Raw genomic sequence first — 18898 nt, 5'->3', positions numbered from 1 at the left:
AAGTTGTGGAAACTTTTTTTTTGTAAAAAGAAGTTAGAATCAAAATTATTGTAATAGTTATGGTATTTTTATTAAAAGTTATGGATAATACAAATTAAAGTTAAGGATACTATTATATTAGTTATAGTAATTCTACTAAAAGTTATAGGTTTTTTTAAGCAAAAGTCATATATCATTACTTATACAGTAAAAAAAAAGATCAATACATTGTATTTAAAAGTTCAAGAATAATACAATAGTCTTAAATAGTCTAAGATCAATGAATATAGTTCAAAATTAAAGAACAATGTATCTAAGATCAATCAAAATAGTCTCAAATTAGGGGTTATAGCTCCAAACTCAAGTGGTGGTACTGCAGTCTTCTTTCTTTTCTTCTCCAGTGGTCCTCGTGACCTTTTGTTCCTTCCTTTTGTTGTTGTACGCTCAGGATCTAATATAAGAGGTGCATCAGTTGATGTACTTAATGATGTAGCTTGGTTAGTCTCTGCTTCAGTAGCTTGGTTAGTCTCTGCTTCAGTATCTTTGTTGGTTTCTGCTTCAGTAGCTTGGTTAGTCTCTGCTTCAGTAGCTTGGTTGGTCTCTACTTCAGTAGCTTGGTTAGTCTCTGCTTCAGTAGTGTTATTGATGGTTGTTAGTAGTTCTTCAACAAGAGAAAGGCTAACAGCATAAATGTCCTCGATAAGGGTTCTCGCCTCTTCATTCAATTGACTTTTCAATATTAGATTATAGAATTTTCTAGCCATGGTTTGACGCCAAGGTGTGTATTGATGTTGTTCAGGTTCTTCATTGTCATGTCTTTCCCAAATTGATGATTTTGCAAACTTTGTCCATCTCTTCTTTATATATTGATCTGGTATTCTCATCACTGAATGTAAGTGTAATATTCTGATGCAGTGGTAGCATAACCATCCAGAAGCTTCAAAGTTCTTGCAAGTGCATTTAACTTGGTTGCTATTAGATTCAAAAGTGACTTTTTGTTGCGACCAAGGTTCACTTTCAATTGCCACTAAATAGAACAAGGTACTACCATTTTGCCAAAGCAATTTTGTGGTAGTTGCAATGGAATACCCAAATTCTTCTTCAAAATCTGTGAATAAAGACAAAGTGTAGAATTCTGATGCATGTTCCAGCAAACCAGATAATGGTATTGCTGATGATGCAGTTGATTTACTACACGAGAACTCATCATGTTTTTCTGTGCTTCTCCAACGCTGTATACAAGCTTTGAAAATGCTATAGAATTCAGTCAAGCTTGTTGATCTATTTGCTCTAAACCCAATTGCATGATTGGTACTTTCACTTCGTTGGGAAGAGAGGATACCAGCTGAGAAGAAGTCTTTGCTTAGAGCTGGACACCACTTTTCTTTTAGATCATAAATTCTTTGGAACCAACTATCTTCTTGTAAATTATACTTCTCAATCATTGAGTTCCATTCAGTTTCAAACTCAACTTCAGTTACACATCGTTTCAAACAGTAGGAGAATGTTCTCTTAAAATCCTTGTCTCGTTTCAATGATCCAAATCTTGTCATAGCATTTTGTTCCAAATGCCATATACATAATCTATGTCTGACCTCTGGAAAGACCTGAATTATAATCAGATATATTTTTAGAAAAAAAAAGGTAACTACACAATAGAAACAAGGTAACTTTAACACCTTTATGTATAACTTTAAATGTTACCTTCTTTATTGCAGAGCACATTGCTTGATCTTGGTCTGTGAAGATTGAGATTGGGCATTTCCCTCTCATTGACTTTTTGAATGTCTCAAGAATCCATACAAATGATTCAATTTTCTCATCTCCAATAAAAGCACAACCAAACATGCAATTTTTCCAGTGGTTATTAATTCCAACAATAGGAGCACATATCAAATTGTATCTATTTGTCCTGTATGTAGTGTCAAACACTACAACATCTCCATAAATACTATAATCTTCTCTCATCATCGAGTCTCTCCAAAATAGTGCTCTTAACTTGCCTTCTTTATTCAATCTAAATCTAAAGAAAAATTCAGGATCATTAGCAAGTTCCTGGTACATTATTTCAGAGACTGCTTGTGCATCACCACCTTCAATATTTTTCATTTTCAACCTTTTCCAATAATTCAGATGGTCTTTCTTTGTGTGTCCCAAGTTTTCTTCACCTCCAGCTTCATTGCACATAGCTCGATATGAGTCCATAGCTGAAAGTCCTGACTTTTGCAAGTTTTCTATTACTTGTCCCTTTTCTTCTGTCATCTCTCTTTCAGATCGATGAAAATAGTGCCATTGTTTTCTTGTGAGTTCATGATTATGTACCAAAACATGTTGTACTACTTCAAACAATCCATCCTCATTCATCTTGACTCTTATACAAGCTCTACAATCTGTTCTTGTGATAGGAACTTGCCTAGGTTTTCTTTTCTTTTTCTTTTCTACATTCTCCACAATTGCTTCTATTTTTTTCTTTTTTTCTTTCCCCAGTGTTTGTTTTACCTTGTGTAGAACAAACATAGTATTTCTCCACAATAACTTTTCCAGTTTTATCCCTAGTCCTACCTGTATGTTTCCTTACTGAAAATCCTACAATTGATGCATGTTTTTTGTAAATCTCATGCATTTCTTCTAAGGTTTTTGTTCTGATGCCTAATAGTGTTCTCCCAACATCAATATTGGTTTCAATGACTGCAATATAAACAGTATAGTAGATTTAAGTTTTATGAAAAAAGTGTAACTATAATTCAGTAATACAGTAACTTTTAAGCCATATCAGGTAACTTTGACAGTGTTATCACTAATTTCACTATTTTATTAAATTATATAATATAACTTCTAAGCCATATTATGTAACTTTAACAATAATAACTATAACTTTTATGCCATAAACAAAACAACACTTATATTTCTTAAGGTTACACTTAGTTTCTTAAAGTTACACTTCTATTTCTTAAAGTTACACTATAAATTAAACAAGTATGCAATTTCAATTTTACTTGTACTTTTCAATATTAAGCAGAAACTTCAATTTAAACAATTCTGCAACTGTTCAAAAGCTTAATGTTACCTTCAGAAGTTGAATCTTCATCCTCTGAGATTTGCTCTTCATCCACCGAGATTTGCACTTCATCAGCTGAGATTTGTTCTTCATCGAGAATAACTCTACTCTCATATGAATCTGCATTGATCGTAATTCATTCAATCACCAGTTTACCTATTTTTGGTAAATTTGTACAAATTCATATACAAAATTACGTACCTGAATTGAGGTTTTGATGCATTGCATTGTCATTGATTTCGCAATTTAGGTCAATATTATTGCCACATTGCCTGCAATTTAGGGTTTGTTGCATAGAATCGTTGTTTAAATCAACATCAATTGCAGAATCAACTTCAATTTCTTTTGAAGTTTGCAGATCGTATGAAATTGCAGCTTGAATTTGTTTTTGAGATTGTAATAATTTGTGAATTAGGGAATCCATCGATGTTTTGCAGAGAATTTACAGCGAATTTGACAGAAGAAGAGTGGCTGCGAATTTGAGAGAAGAAGAAGACGAAGTTGAGAGAAGAAGTGCGACTGCTATTTATACGTAATGGCACGTGTGAATTAGGCCTTACATTAAGCTTACTGTAAGTCGGTTGCACGCAAAATTTTTTGAAAAGGATTAGTCCTTAAAAAAAAAAAAAACAGATGATCCAAAAGCTTCTAAGGAAATAATAGGGTACAAAGCAGAAGAGTAACAAAAAGAAATATCCATCAACATTATGCCCAATATTTGCAGTCTAATATGCTGTTTTATTTGCTTCTTTGTAAACATGTCAAATTTTCTAATGGGACAATCTGCAAAGTAAGATCCTGATATTTTCTATAATGTGATCAATCTGCCACGGGACCGACCAAATAACTTTTGCTGCGTTGACAACTAGCAGGTTGTCTCCTTTAATGTGTAGACTTTGTATTCCCTGTTGGAGGACAAGGATGATTCCCTTGTGAAGACTTGAAGTTTCTGTTATGAATACATTGTTGTTGGTGCCAAGGTTGAAAGTTCGGACTGTAATGGGTGTGCAGTCACTATCTCTAATAATGACTAGCGATTGTTGAGTTGTTTTTGACCGAACCATCAAAGTTGAGTTTGGAAGAGTTGAGAGGTGGAGCTTCCCATACGTCTAATTGGGGGTTAGGAGGGTTTGGGTGATGAGATGGTGGGTTTGGGATCTCTGCATTGGAGATCCTAAGCTTACATAGTTATCTATGTGAGTGCAGTAATGCCACTCTTTGAAAGCAAAGTGCGCTTAGTGGAAGGTTTGGGAATGTTTTAGTCTCATTCTTGAAAATAATAAAGTTTCATTGAGGTCTCTAGCGATAAGCTAAGGTTTATTATGAATGGAAGCAAAATTTTTAAATTTTGCCATTGTGAAGGATCCAGACTTACATATACAGACGTAAAGTACCAAGGTTGTCCAACATTCCTAGTAATATCCATAGTGATACATCATAAATTGCTCGTGTTTCAAAATAAGGTCAACGAGAAAACTAATTTAGGTTTCTGGTATATTCATACATCGTCGTTACAACCTTTAGCACCTAGAAATAATTGAAACATAGCCAATAAAGGGAACACCTATAATGACAAATGTAACCAATTTTCAGAAATAGAGCCACAGAGGGCGTAAAACACTTATTTTGCGACTGAGATTAAAAATTTCTAAACCTAAGTAAATACTCCCTTTGCTTCTATCTATTTACCCCACTAGCTTAGCCTTTTATTAAATCATACAGTTTGCAAATCATTACGTAAAGCCTCTTGAATATCAAGATGGTACTCTTCTAGCCAAATACGACACTCACTAAAATTGCAACTTAATTTTGCTAATCTATGAGCCACAACATTTTTGGTCCTCTTAATGAAGGAGAATTGTAAGTTTTGACAGTCTTTCGATAGCATTAGGATGTCCTTCACCACATTGCCAAACGCATTCGGAGGAGTGATGCCTTTCTTCATATGCTAAAACAGTTTTATATTGTCAGTTTCAAGCACAAAGTCTCTAAACCCCGCTTCTCTAGCTTTCCCTTACATCCACCTTAAACCCCTCCCCCCAATACATGAGCAATAAGCCAACAACACATCGCCAACCGCATTCTGCAAGACACCCCCAATACCAAGCTAATTCTGCTAAAAAAAATGCTACATCAGTGTTGAGTTTATATAGGCCAGTAGCAGGCCTTGTCCACACCGAACCAAGCTGCTGCAGGGGCTGATTCACGGCAAGCCTCTCCTTCGCATCCTCAAATTCTCCAACAATGCTAACAATCTTGTGCGCAATCTCCTGCGTAGGCATTTTTTTTCCCATAAAAAACCCACCTATTTCGCCTCATCCATACTCCCTAAGCCATACACTAGAAAATATCCCACCACTTAGGATTCTTGACTTTCTCGATCTCTGCATTGCACCATGTTCTGAAGATCCTATCCTCATCCATCTTTAAGTTAAGCCTAAGCACAGAGTACCTCCAAATTGGGGTTACATTCGGACATAACAGCAGCATATGAATAATTGTTTCCTCCACCTCTCCCAACATGGGGCACCGAATCTCAGAACACACACCTCTCACCACCAGATTGCTTCTCACAGGCAGACTTTCCTTTGCACAATGCCAGGCAAAGAACTTTATCTTAGGTGAAATGCTAGCATGCTAAATAGCCTTCCAATTGAACAAACACTGACTAGCAACAGATTGTACGCACTTCTAACATTATAGTACCCATCTTCCGAGTGGTACCATAACCACCCATCATCCTCATAAAAAAAAGGAATAGGAATACTGTATATGTTGCTCACCTCCCTATATGTGAAAAGATCATTTAACACACTCAGATTCCATTTTTTATCTTCCCACAACTCATTCACAAAATTTGGCACATTATTCCCCACACCTCTAGTTGACAAAATGCGAAAATCAGGAAGCTTAGGTACCCACGGGTCTTCCCAGATGTTTATGCTACTCCCCCTACCAACAATCTTTCTTGCTTCTTTCTCCACAACATGACGGACACTCAAAATAGATCTCCAAGTAAAACTCGCATTAGGAACAAATTTTACATTAAAAAAAATTCGAAGAGGGGAAGTATATACCCTTTAACACTCTAGTCATTAGAGAATTCTCATTTGTTAAAATTCTCCAATCCTGTTTTGCAAACATTGTTTTGTTAAAGAGCTGCATATTCCGAAAATCCAAACCACCTTTATTTTTTGCCCTATACATTTTGTTCCAAGCCACCCAACACAACTTCCTTTCCTCACCTTTTTGACCCCAAAAGAAATTTCTACACATTTTTTCGACCTCCTTAAGGATACTCATCGGAATTGAGAAGCACTACATTGCATAAGTAGCAATAGCTTGAGTCACAAACTTGATAAGAATCTCCCGACTTGCTTGAGATAAAAATTTCTCCTTCCAACCTTTGAGTTTCTTCCAAACCCGATTATGAATATTCTAAAAAACAATTTTCTTAGAGCCTCCAATCTTTTGATCTGTTTACGCAAAATTATAAAAAATTTTAAAATTTATAGTAAGCATTGAAATGCATAAAACTTCGCATGACTATATTATTGTATTTCTTACTGCCTTCGATTAATAATAATTTATGGTCAAAAGAAAAAAGAAAAAAAATTGCGCGATTGCTTCGAGGCTAACCAACGTAACTCAGCGAAAGATAGAAAGGCCCGAATTAAATATTTTCTAACCAAAAAAAACCAAAAAAAAAAAGTTGATCACCTTCTCCAATTCTTCATTCTTGAAATTGATATCTTCATTAATTTTAATTCTTTCTCCCATAAACCCTAATTTTTCCTCAATCACACTCATAAAATCCCCAATTTCTCAATTCCAATTGATTTTGTTGAAAGATGGCGACAAGAAATCGAACAACACTGTTCAGAAAGCATAGAGATGCAATTAAAGCAGTTAAAATGCCGGATTCGTCGTATATGGGCGGCGTTGGTGGCGGCGGAAGTGGTGGTCCGGTGATCGAGATGACTTCACTCTTAAATTCGAATGCATCTTCTTCTTCTTACACTCCCCTTAATACTGAAGATCCTTCTACTTCCAGGTTTTTTGCTTTCTCTCTCCTACTGTAATTTACATTTTATCTGATTTCTGTAAATTGTCTGTTTTTTTTGGGAGTAATTATGAATTTATGATTGCAATTTTAGCTTATTGTGGGGAGGGGTTGCTCGTGAGCTCGGATCGAATCCCGTTTACATCATTGTCCTTTGTGGCTCTCGAGATCAAAAGGAAAGTTAGTGCTAGTTGTATGTAGAATGAACTCAACTTCTGTTTACAAATGTTGTAACTGAAAAATGTTAATAGAAATTGGGATGATGGAGTTTGTTCACTTGTTCTGGGTTCAAATTTAGCACTGATGTTTGGTGATAAGGGTTTACTTGGAAAATTGATAATGTTTTCGTTGCGATGAGGAGATGTGAATTTTCTCACGCATTGCTGTTTGGCGAGGCAAAGAGAGTAAACAGAGAGAAATATAGTGATTGGATTTGCTGACTGGTTTGCTTTGGCTCGGAGATTGAATTATTGTCTGTAGCTCATTATCTTGTTGCAATTGGAATAAAACTCTCGTCAAGATTGGAGGCTGATGGAGAATCAAAATGAAGGAATGAGAGGGTCATGAGGAGTGAGGGATGAAGTAAAAGGAAGATAAAATGAGGGTGTATGAATAAATTATCAGGAACAAATCATTGTTTTGCATTCTTTATTTGTCTAACAATTTTGTTTCCATTGCTTCTGTGGGGTTGATGCCCAATTTGTGTATTGAATACGTAAACATTCAAATAATGTGGTCAAGAGCTGTGATAATAGTGCTGTTTAGAGCTTCTATATTGGGATTCAGACATCACTACAGAATATGTGTATATGTGTTTGGTATGATGACTAATGACTAAGTTGCTATAATTTTTCTGTTTCATCTTGCTTATAAAGGGGGTTTTGTGACATTTTCCACATAATTGACTGAATGTGAATAATGTACTTGTAAATTAGTCATTACTAAGGAAGCTCATTGTCCAAAAGGCGAGAAAGGAAAGATTGCCAAGTAACTCAAACTAAAGAGGGAGTTGTAAATGATAGCTGAGCTGGATAGGAAGCCCTGCCCCCTAAGGACTTCTTTAAAGGATTTATCCTTAAAAGAGAAGAGTATGAATCAATAGATGAAGTGATATGGCTAAGGAAGTAGATTACTCATTCCTATTTTGATTAAACCTTGTATTATGGTAGGAGTCTAGGAGGTGAATGAGTTTCAGGGGTGTAAGGTTAAGATACAAGAGGCCATTGGTGAGGGGACCACTACTTTCTTTGAGAGTTCTTATATTCGAGGGTTTAAGGAAGGCATATGATAGAGAGATTGGATTATTCTTGTATTTTAAGTGCTGAAAGTGCTATAATATAGAGCCATTTAATGATGCTAAGATATACATTGCTGTTTTCATTACAGAGTGAGGTAACCCAGGTAATTCCCTGAGCTGTAATGGCTCCTCGTCTTTCTTGGAATCTTATGATTTGGTGGAAGTTGATAATTAACGGTGTTATCAGTTTAATGAGACTAATGTGGTTGACATGGGTATGAACCCAACATTAATAATTCCCATTTCCAATCTGAAAGTTATGGAATATACACCTTTTAATGTCTCGTATACAATATTAGCAAAGGTCCGTTGTTATAGATTGGGTAATTTCTTAGGGATTATAAGGGTATTATGTTGAAGTTAGACTTTGAAGATAGCATATGGCAATCTCTCTCTCTCTCTCTCTCTCTCTCTCTGATAAAGTGATGGAATAAGGAATTTGGGTTTAGGTGGTGGAAGTGGATTCTAGTGTCTTTGGCCTGGCTCTCAATGAGTCAAGGTTGTCTCCTATCCCTTTGTTTTGTTCATTTTGTTTGTTGATCCTTTGAGCCTGTCTTTTTTCTTAGGAGGATACCTTGGGTTTTTTTTTTGAAGGGTTTATGATAGGGGTTGGTGATTCACTTTCCAAAATTCCGAATTCTTTGGGCCTTTGGTGCCGTTCAATGGGATTTCTCTTGGGTTTTCCTTAGATGCTGTTTTCATGTATTGATTTCTCTTTAGAGGATACTTTGTCCTCTATGATTAGTACTATACATGAAAACAAACATGTTGGCAATTTGCATCAGACGAACAAACATATTATGCAAATTGCACATTGATTTACAACAAACAAGTAATGAATTAATGCTTTGTGCCTTTGTCCTATACCTTTTTTTGCACTATGCATGATGCCTTTCGTAACATTTCATGCACATGAAACTTGAAATAAATTATGTTCACAAGCACATAGATTTTGATGTAACCGTGACAGAGAACACTTTGTTTGTTCCAATACCCATTGCTATAAATGTATGGTCTTTTAGTACATCAATGGAGTGGGAATAAAGAACAGCTGTACAAGAATGGGAGAGTCATGAGGTGAGCTTATATGGTTGTTTGTAAGACAATGGTCCAAGAATGTTTGGGTGAAATGTTCCTTAGGCGTATAACTTTTTGAAATTCAACAGTTCTAGAGTGTCTTAGGTTTTAAGGATATTGGAAGTGCTGAAGTGTGCATTATTCTTTCACAGATTCATGTGTGAAATATGATAAATCATAATGGTAACTTACCTGTTTTAACATATAAGGTGATGGTGTGATTTTGCGGTTTTTGTAGGCGGTAATGGTAATGAGTTTATATTTAATTTGCAAGAAAGTCCCCATGACAATGTCCATGGTATTGCTTCTCTACCTCCAAGTCTGTGCTTCATAAATTTTCATTATCACTCAATACCACATCTAGAGTTGGTAATGAGGAAATAAATTTTTTTTATTGAAATACTCATTCTTGGATATCAAGTTGCATTATTGTAGACATTGTAATGAGACTTCTCTTGCAACAAATACTTTTGAGTTCATGCCTCATGGCCATTTGCTCCCATTTACATTGGAGCTTTTTGTATGCTATAGTGTAATTAGGCTGTATCAGAAATTGGTGAATAAATATACCTCCTATGTCATTAAAATGGTGATATGGGCAGATAATGGTAACTTTGCATAGAGCGAAAAAGCTATTGTAAATTTATAGGCTTTACATTGTTTTAACGATTTTTTATTTTACTGTTCCTGCAAATTGGAAAGCTTGTATGTGTCGGCTGATTTATTGTGTATAGGCTAATTGGAACCAGACCCTTTATAAAACAAAGTTATTTGGCAGTAAAGCTGTTGTCAACGTTTAGGGGTAAAAAGATGAGGGATGGAGGAGTTGGAACATTGGCCAAATGCATCTTTTTATCTTGAAATAATATGATACCTCCACATTCATTGTCTTAGATGTAAAATCATAAATCAACCTTCGATGCTGAGTTTGTTCTATTCTTTACCTTGACCGGTTTTAACTTCCAACACTGTTTTTTTCCTTTTACCGGGTTGGTGGATGTTTAGATATCGATTTTGTACAGATTATGTTTAGGAGATGCTAAGTTTATCACCATTCCCAAGTGGAGATTGTCATGTCAAGGTTTGGATGTTGATGTCAAAAATAATTTTGTTTACAGAGTAGACATTAAAATCAACTTTATCTTAATGCCTCTTGCCTAAACGCAATGACTGTATGTTATTTCACGTTATAGAAGGACCATTGAAAGTTTAATGAGCCATTTTGATGTTTTCTTTTTTAAACTGAAGCCAAAGAGTAGTAACATTTTATTCTGCCTTTTTTTTTTTACCCCGGTAAGTTTTGTTCAAAAATATTCATGCTTGTATTCAACCCATTACTCGTGGAGACTTTCAAGTTACTAATTGCTTACCTTTTACCTTTTGTTTTCTTCCTCTATTATCTTTATTGGGTGAGATATGAAATAGATTGTACGGGAAGGAAAATAATTATAATCAATCAGATTAACTCCAATATTGATCAATGATATGTCCAATAAGTCATACTAAATGAACTTATTCCCTGATTTTCTGAAGCAGTAGACTTATTTGAAAGTAGGTTGACCAAACATAAGATTTTGGAGAACAACCATGCTGAATGGCATCATCATCAGATTGTACAGAATAAGTTTTAAATTACGCCATTCAGAATTAACTTATACTCCTAGTTGTGGTGACCTGAGTGTGATTTTTTTTATTTATTATTTTTTTTTTTTATTGTGAAATTTATTTCTTTGGTACAGCCGGGACGCATTAACAGTGGGTCTACCACCAGCATGGGTAGACATTGCAGAAGAGATAACTGCAAATATTCAACGTGCTAGACTCAAAATGGCAGAGCTAGTGAAGGCTCATTCCAAGGCTTTAATGCCATCCTTTGAAGATGGTAGGGAAGATCAGCGTCTGATTGAAGGCCTTACCTTAGATATTACTGATATACTGAGGAGATCAGAGAAAAGATTGAAGGAACTTTCAGCACGCGGCCCTTCTGAGGATTCTGGTGTTCGAAAAAATGTACAGGTGGGCATTTATACCAGCACTACTATTTTGTGATTTTTGATTTAAATTTTCTACTTATAGTGGTTACATGTATCATGTGGTTTAAGCGTTTAACTTGATTTATATGTTGACATATTCGTGATTTTTATTATTGTTGTCAGTTCTCACTTCCTAACTGAACAATTTGCATGCATGAGCGCATGTATTTAGGTTTGAGGTTTATTACAGTTTAGTACCTCTATCCTATGTCTTGAAAAAAAGAGGTCAGGGAAGAACATTCAAGGGAAGGGTGGGGCCCTTTCTCTCTAACTCTCTTTTCAATATAATACTTTTGTTTATACATTAGGAAAAACATAGCTACTTGAGATCTTGTTAGATTTTTCTCAATATTTATTTCTATAATATCAACTTTTAATAATTTTTCCTTATAGACAATTGAAGTTATAAATGATAAAAAGTAGGTGCTGGCAAATGTGCCAGGTCAATATGGTACACATCAGAGTTAGTATAGGTGCACTTGACCCTTCAAAGCATGAAATGGAAATTGACATCATTGTAAAAAAATATTGTTATTGTACAGGAGTGGTTACAGATTCATTTTGGGGGGGTTGGTTAGCTTCTTCATCGATTAAAGCGACTGTGGGGCTTTCCCCAATTTATACTTCAGGGGAGACACAAAGAAATTGGGTTAATCTTAAGTAGTGTTCTTCTGTTACTTTTTGAGTACATCTTGTGCTCTTTATGTACTTGGGTATGTGCAATATTTGTAAAAAATAGAACTTTTACAAAAACTTCTAAAGCTTGGCAAAAATGTTTGAAGATACTCCCTTCATCCCAGTAGAAAGTTGACCTAATAATGTCTACCCCAATTATAAGTTGACATAATACTAGTAAGTTTTTTCTCCTAATTCTTCTCTTAAGTTAAACCCACACTGGCCACACCCATCCATTCACTTTCTTTGCGACTCTTTGTACTTTTTCTTTCTCCTTGTTCCTGTACCATTCTCTTATCAGTCTTGTGTTATATTGCAGAAAGATGGAGGGGTGATTATATGTCATATCATATTCAAACATTTATTCCTGTTATCTAGTACCCTAATGTATTACCTCTCTCTTTTTAGCCTTCCTCTTGGTGATAAGAGTATTGAAAAATTATGGAGGACCTCCTTTGGTTTGCGGTAGGAGAGGACAGAATAGATCATCTTGTGGGGGTGGGATGAGGATTGTAAGCCTTGGGAGAGGAGTGGTCAAGGTCTCGGAAATTTGGTGGCTTAAAATGTTTCCATATTGGATGAGTGGTTATTCTGCTCCTGTTATGCACACAATTTGCTTTCACAATAGTTCTTAGATACAGCCATACAGGTATGTACTTTAGGGTAATGGATAGATGTTCTTGCAATTTAACATGCAACCATGCTTTCTGCTCCATTCTTGATTTTTTTTTTCCCTGTGGTATCTCTTTTTTACACTGCCATGGTCATATAAGAAGTTGAGGTTGAGGATTCGGTTTTGGAAAAAGGCTATGTCTAGATATATTTTTTTTCATTTCCATCCCTCATCTTTATCACTTTTCCCCTTTGCATTACATTCTAACTACTGTTTTTGTTTGGTTGTGACTTGTGAGGGTCCAAGCCTTTCATGAAATTTATACTTTTAGAAGATTTAGGTTTTAGGTTCTCTTTCTATCGCTAGAGCGGAGAGCTTGCTTCTGTTTTTCTTTTTTAGTAGCTTCTTTCACAAATAGCCATGTCATTTGCTTTCGGCTTCTTTTTCTTTTTTTTTTTTTTTTTTTGGAAAACCAAGGTCCTGAAGAAAATTAACACATGTTATAGACTGATACATAACAGAGGCCCAATCAGTGGCTATCCTACAAATTATGCCTTGGGTTAAGGTGACCATCACCACCATGACCTAGTACTCTTTGGCTAAGGTGACGCTCAAACATTTTTGCCTGGCTTAAACCAAAGGTTTTGGGATACAACGGGTGGGGGATCCTTGTTTCAGTGTCAGAGCTCAGAGTCTCAGACCGTGGCCCATTACATTACTCAGGAAAAAAACATCTTAGTAGTGCAGAGTTTTTGGTGTCACATTTTGTAGTGCATTATGGCATGGCCTCTTTTGTGTAATAGGTTGTTTTGTCATTATGGAGGTCAACTGGGTGTGCTCATTGCCACATGGAAGATTTGTAGGTGCATTGGATTACTTGTAGTGAAGAAAACATTGGGGTGGGCTTGATTGCAAGGATGTACCTTGGGTGTTGGTGATGAATGACCGGATTATCTTGAGCAGAAATTTTAGTTGGGAATTAGGAGCTTTTGTTATTTTTCTGTGTGTGTTTTCTTGTTTAGGTGAAGTTGAGTGAGATTAGCTATTTTTAATTTTCAGTACTCCCTACATCTCCAATCAAAAGTTCCATTTCAGCCAAAAATCTTGATCCTAAATAAAAGTCCCATTGAATCTTTGTTTGGTTTGTATTCACTTTTAATTGACCAAACCCTAGTAAGAGTAGTAACTTACTCTTCTATTCACTTTTGATCTACCAACCCACAATATTGTTTTTTTAATCTTCACCTTTAATCAACCAATCCCCAATATCTTATATCTTTATTCAGCTTCCTGAAAAGCGTGTGCAAAAGACAAACGGGGACTTTTATTTAGGGATGGAGGGAGTAGTTTTCCTTATGAAGATTCCTGATCCTCTTAAAGTTTTATGCTTCTGTTCATTTTTTTAAATAAGATTTCTCAAGATATCAGAACAAATGATTTACTTCTGAATATTTCTGTGACAGCGTTCCCTTGCTACAGATCTTCAGAACCTTTCTGTTGAACTTCGTAAGAAGCAGTCAACATATTTGAAGCGACTTAGGCAACAGAAAGAGGTAATGCGCATTCCTCAATATTTTTCATTTTGTATTTGGCTAATTGACTTTGCATCTTTTTTATAGAACCTTTGCTTCTTTTTTCTTTGGTACAGGGAACTGATGGTGTTGACTTGGAAATGAACTTAAATGGGAACATGCTGAAAGACGATGAGGATGAATTCAGTGACATGGTATCATTTTTTGCTGAATTGCTTGAAACTATAGCATTTATCGGTCTTGTATGACTGTTTATTTGTCGATTAAAACTTGGTTGATTATTTTCGACCAAACCTTAAAGTATCTGGTTTTAGCTGGTTACAAGTGAAGATATGGAGATAGAAATTAAGAAATTCATGTATTTAGCTATTCAAGCTTTGCAGATTGATCTATGATGATTAAAGGATACATTCTTGAATGCTTAAAGAAAATGCATACCGTATACTGTAATAATAATTATAATACAATATGATTTCACTTTCTGATACACCTGTACATTATTTCATGTTGCTTAATGTTTACAGTTGCTCATGATACAAGCAGTTGATACAGAACTTGTGTAATAATGTGGTATTGATCTAACTTATAAGAGATGCAACCCAAACGTTTTATAGCATGAATGTGTTGTCTACATTCCACTCTTGGTAGTTGTTAGTTATGAGAAGCAATGGAGTATGCCTGCGACCTGGATCTTTGATATTGATTCCAATGGATTTCTAGTCGTTCAACATAATTGAGCCCCTAGTAAAATTGAGTTTTTAAAATTGAGCTGTTCATTGTAGGTGTAACTTTTCACTTAGCAGTTGAAACATATTGTTTATTTCTGTCTTGGTTTACATGAGCTCTTCTTGTATAGGGTCTTGACAATCATCAAATTTCTGAGTTCAAAAAAAGTGATCATTTGACAGCAGAAAGGGAAAGAGAGATCACTCAGGTAACATTTATCCCCACTTCTTATCTCTTATCTAAAGCTACACAAATACACAATTGCCTGTTACTGACTTCTGCTGCATTTGTTTGTTGATGAATTCGGTTAACTTTATAGGTTGTGGAATCTGTAAATGAACTTGCTCAGATCATGAAAGACCTATCAGTTCTTGTGATTGACCAGGTTATTCTCACACCATGTTTATGTATTTATTCACTTATTTCCATTAATAATGTGGTGATTGAAGTTGCCATTTCTTTCAGGGTACTATTGTTGATCGGATAGATTACAACATTCAGAATGTTGCAACATCAGTCGAGGAGGGCTTCAAACAGCTTCAGAAAGTATACTCTCCCCTCTTGTCTTCCCACCCCCTTCTTGCACAGCTCTTGTTTGTCAAAAATTGGATGCTATTAAAAAAAATTATGTTCTTTATCTATCATATGCTAATGCCTGTGCCTGGTGGAGGCCTCTTGTACTGTTTATGTCCAAGTTTCCCTGAAGCTTCGTACAACTTATGCTTTTGCAATATTAATTTATTCTGGTAGAAAATGTCTAGATATTTTTGAGGAACCTTGTCTTTAGATTGCTGATGTCTAGTTAGGGGTTCTTTACTCTAGTGGATTCCGTCTTTTTTCAAAGACAACCTTAAGCTGTGTATGAGATTTGCCCCTTATTCGAGCAGTGGGATTTGTAATTATCCCCAAAAGAAGATGATCAAAGACTCACCAGCAGTTGAGTGGAAGAGATTCTTTAAAGAAATTATATTTCTTGAACAAAGTGATTATGCTAGAGAAGCATGCCTTAGTCGCAGGTTTGATCTGGCTAGAAAAAAGCTCTACTAATGGAGCATATTAGTGGAGTGTTGGCTCAAGGAGTATTGGATGATAAATGATCCTACCATAGGTAAACATAGTGTAGGAAGGAGTCATCACAGGAATACCAAGAGTTTAGTGTTCTTTGTGTTTTTAGAATATATGACAGGAGAGAAAATGAGGATTACATAATACTCTCTGGAGTCACTAAAAATTTACTAGGATCTTTGCATACTGCATATTACTCTGTGCATGCAAGATACAAGAAAAAGGGCAAGCAAGAAAAAAAACTATTTTGAGAACTAAAATTTGGCAGCTTCTTTAAAGGAGCTTTGTGAGAACCCTAGTATCCCCAACTGCAAATTTTATATATATATATATATATATATATATATATATATATATATATATATATATTTTGTGCAACCATTCCTATCTTTCCTCACTAAACTGTGCTTGAGTAGGCAATTGTGACTTAGCATTACTCATCAAACAATGGAATGTGACTACATTTTAAAAGTACGGAGTAATATACCTAAAAATGACGTACTTGCAGCTCAAAACAAGTGCACTTTCACACCATTCTCATTTTAAGCAACTTCTCATTTGACATAGAGCTTGAATAAGTTTAATGTAAATAACCTTTTTTTTTGGCATTTCCTTTTCCTGCATTTTATGAGACTGTAGTTTTCCTGTTTCGCACTAAATTTGTTCTTCTGTTTATAGATTTGTTTATAAGTTAATCTCTCATGCAACATTTGTTTCTTCTGTTTATAGTATTGTTGGTCAGTCTGTAATTTCTACACTGTATTTTCTTAATTCAGGCGGACAGGTCACAAAAGGGGGGTATGGCACGGTGCGCAACAATTCTCATTATTATGTGTTTTGTTATGTTGGTGCTTCTTGTTCTAAAAGAGATAATATTCTAGCCAATTAGAAACTTTTCTCATGTGTCTGCTAGCACTGGCATGGAATATCTTAGCTAAATGTCACTGACGTTCAGTGAGATCAAGAAATCTGTTCATTGTAATTACCTTGGGAACCACAGATACAAGCACTGCATAGATTATTTTCTGGGTTCTGATGCAGGGATGGTGACACGAAAACCTCATTTTCTGATGATTTTGGATAATCGCTATAGAAACAATTTTTGTAACAATGTTCAGCGGGGTATGAACTCCCCATTGTATATGATCCTTGATCGGTAGTGTTCTTGATTATTATTGGAATGTTAGAAGGAACATCTTCGTCGGTGGCGAGGTGTTGCTTTTGTATCAGTTAGCATGAATGTGCAAGCTAGTTTAGTGAATCTATAGACTTTCAGGAAATGTATTCCGTATACATGTAAATCTTTTTGCGAAAACATATTATTTTGGTGTCTGGTTTGTATGAAGCATGATATGAGGAAGAGAGTTTAAAGTTCATGTCAAAAAAAAAAGGGTTGAGATTCGAAGGTGTGTTGGGCAAAACTAACGGTAGCTGGTAGTTTTTAGAGGCCGAGTAGCAAATTGTTATAAGAATAGCGAGTAGCTGTCATTAGTGGTGGGTAGAGCTAAACCATAAAAGTAAGGTGTTTATTTATTTTTATTTATTTATTTATTTATTATTATTTTTTTTTTTATTGGTGCTCTCTGTCAAAGTAAGGTTTATATATTATAAGTATTTGACAAAAGTGGCTAGAGTATCTTTAATGTTAAACTAATAGCTAAAATTACTTTGTCATGCCATATAGGAATTTAAGCAAATCTTTGTTGTAGTTAGTATCGGTTTGCTATTCAAATGAGTCCCACTTGATCAATTAGTTTTTAAAATTTTACTTTATTAATAAATTAATCTCATATATTTTGGAAAACTTTTTTTTTAGGAAAATTTGCTTTCAAAAAAATTACAAGCAAGTTTCTATCTACAAACAATGAAATTGTTTTTGAAAATTGCAAGTAAATTCTTAGAGCATCGCATCTCTAATGGTATATTAATTGTTAAATTAGCTTGCCATGCCACATATGATTTCAAGCTAACCCTTTTTGTAGTTATTTTGTGTCCCAATGGTTAGCTACTAGCCCGTCATTCAAATAAGCTTTATTTTCTCAATTAGCTTTATAAATAAAATTATTTTAATATATTAATCTCTAAATTTTTTTGAAACTTTTTCCTCAAGCAAATTAGCTTGGGCCAAGCTAATTGTATTTTATAGCTCCATTGGTCAAGTTAGTAGCTAGATACTTCTGAAAATTGCAAGCAAATACCTAGCTACAACCATTGTCGTTATTCTTAAATTAATTGGAGTTGCTCTTATAATCGCTTGCACCTACTAACAATATTACCACAACTAACAACTTTACAAATACATTTTCTTGTCGAATATCTCTTGGATGTTAGTCATATTAGATATGACCGATATCATAACTATTGTAGAAGACATTAAACAGAAAAACACCATGGTAAACTAGATAAAGTTAAATAATAATGGTCAAGATATTTCTCATTCTATAAAACTAGAAAAAAAAAGAAAAAAAAAATCTAGGATTTGAAAACCAATATTTTTTTCAACGTGATAATGTTTTTAAATTTTAGTTTTTTCTAATTGTTTTACAAAAACGTGGAAAGTTCTTACACTTATAACAACCTTCTTGATCATTTTAACACTCTTTTATCTTCTCTCTATCTCACACTCACTCTTATCTAATAGCAAATATAGATTCACTCTTCAGTGTAAAAGAATTCATGAATCGCAAATGGAAGGTTCTCATTGTGGATTATGATCTTAATCACTTGTTGAGATTGGAAAAAATGCTGCAATTTAACCATTTCAAGGGTATGTTTTCTTT

At 34.8% G+C, this 18898-nt stretch overlaps 2 protein-coding genes across 2 annotated transcripts; one reads left to right on the top strand and one right to left on the bottom strand.

Annotated features, from left to right (window-relative positions):
- Positions 1 to 302: 302 nt before the first annotated feature.
- On the bottom strand, positions 303 to 3461 carry LOC110689872 (protein FAR1-RELATED SEQUENCE 5-like). The gene is made up of 5 exons (XM_021866704.1): positions 3239 to 3461; positions 3047 to 3157; positions 2479 to 2667; positions 1684 to 2369; positions 303 to 1586 (listed from the first exon to the last, which is right to left on the bottom strand). The coding sequence occupies exons 1-5, from the start codon at positions 3459 to 3461 to the stop codon at positions 303 to 305; spliced, it is 2493 nt and encodes an 830-aa protein (XP_021722396.1).
- A 3056-nt stretch (positions 3462 to 6517) lies between these two features.
- Positions 6518 to 17494, top strand: LOC110689773 (syntaxin-41-like). The gene is made up of 8 exons (XM_021866574.1): positions 6518 to 7091; positions 11214 to 11490; positions 14259 to 14348; positions 14444 to 14521; positions 15184 to 15261; positions 15373 to 15438; positions 15519 to 15599; positions 16895 to 17494. The coding sequence occupies exons 1-8, from the start codon at positions 6889 to 6891 to the stop codon at positions 16997 to 16999; spliced, it is 978 nt and encodes a 325-aa protein (XP_021722266.1). The 5' UTR covers positions 6518 to 6888; the 3' UTR covers positions 17000 to 17494.
- The last annotated feature ends 1404 nt before the right edge of the window (positions 17495 to 18898 follow it).

Source organism: Chenopodium quinoa, unplaced genomic scaffold, assembly GCF_001683475.1.
Source record: "Chenopodium quinoa cultivar QQ74 unplaced genomic scaffold, ASM168347v1, whole genome shotgun sequence".
Taxonomy (NCBI): Eukaryota; Viridiplantae; Streptophyta; class Magnoliopsida; order Caryophyllales; family Amaranthaceae; genus Chenopodium; species Chenopodium quinoa.
Note: the sequence above shows the minus strand (reverse complement) of the source record. Positions and strands in the feature narration are given on the sequence as shown.

Coding starts and splice junctions, on each gene's coding strand:
- LOC110689773 (XM_021866574.1), top strand. CDS start 6,889: ATGGCGACAAGAAATCGAACAACACTGTTCAGAAAGCATAGAGATGCA. Junction 11,491..14,258: donor GTGTTCGAAAAAATGTACAG/GTGGGCATTTAT, acceptor TTTCTGTGACAG/CGTTCCCTTGCTACAGATCT. Junction 15,262..15,372: donor GGGAAAGAGAGATCACTCAG/GTAACATTTATC, acceptor TTAACTTTATAG/GTTGTGGAATCTGTAAATGA.
- LOC110689872 (XM_021866704.1), bottom strand. CDS start 3,461: ATGGATTCCCTAATTCACAAATTATTACAATCTCAAAAACAAATTCAA. Junction 3,158..3,238: donor GCATCAAAACCTCAATTCAG/GTACGTAATTTT, acceptor CGATCAATGCAG/ATTCATATGAGAGTAGAGTT. Junction 1,587..1,683: donor TGTGCTCTGCAATAAAGAAG/GTAACATTTAAA, acceptor ATTATAATTCAG/GTCTTTCCAGAGGTCAGACA.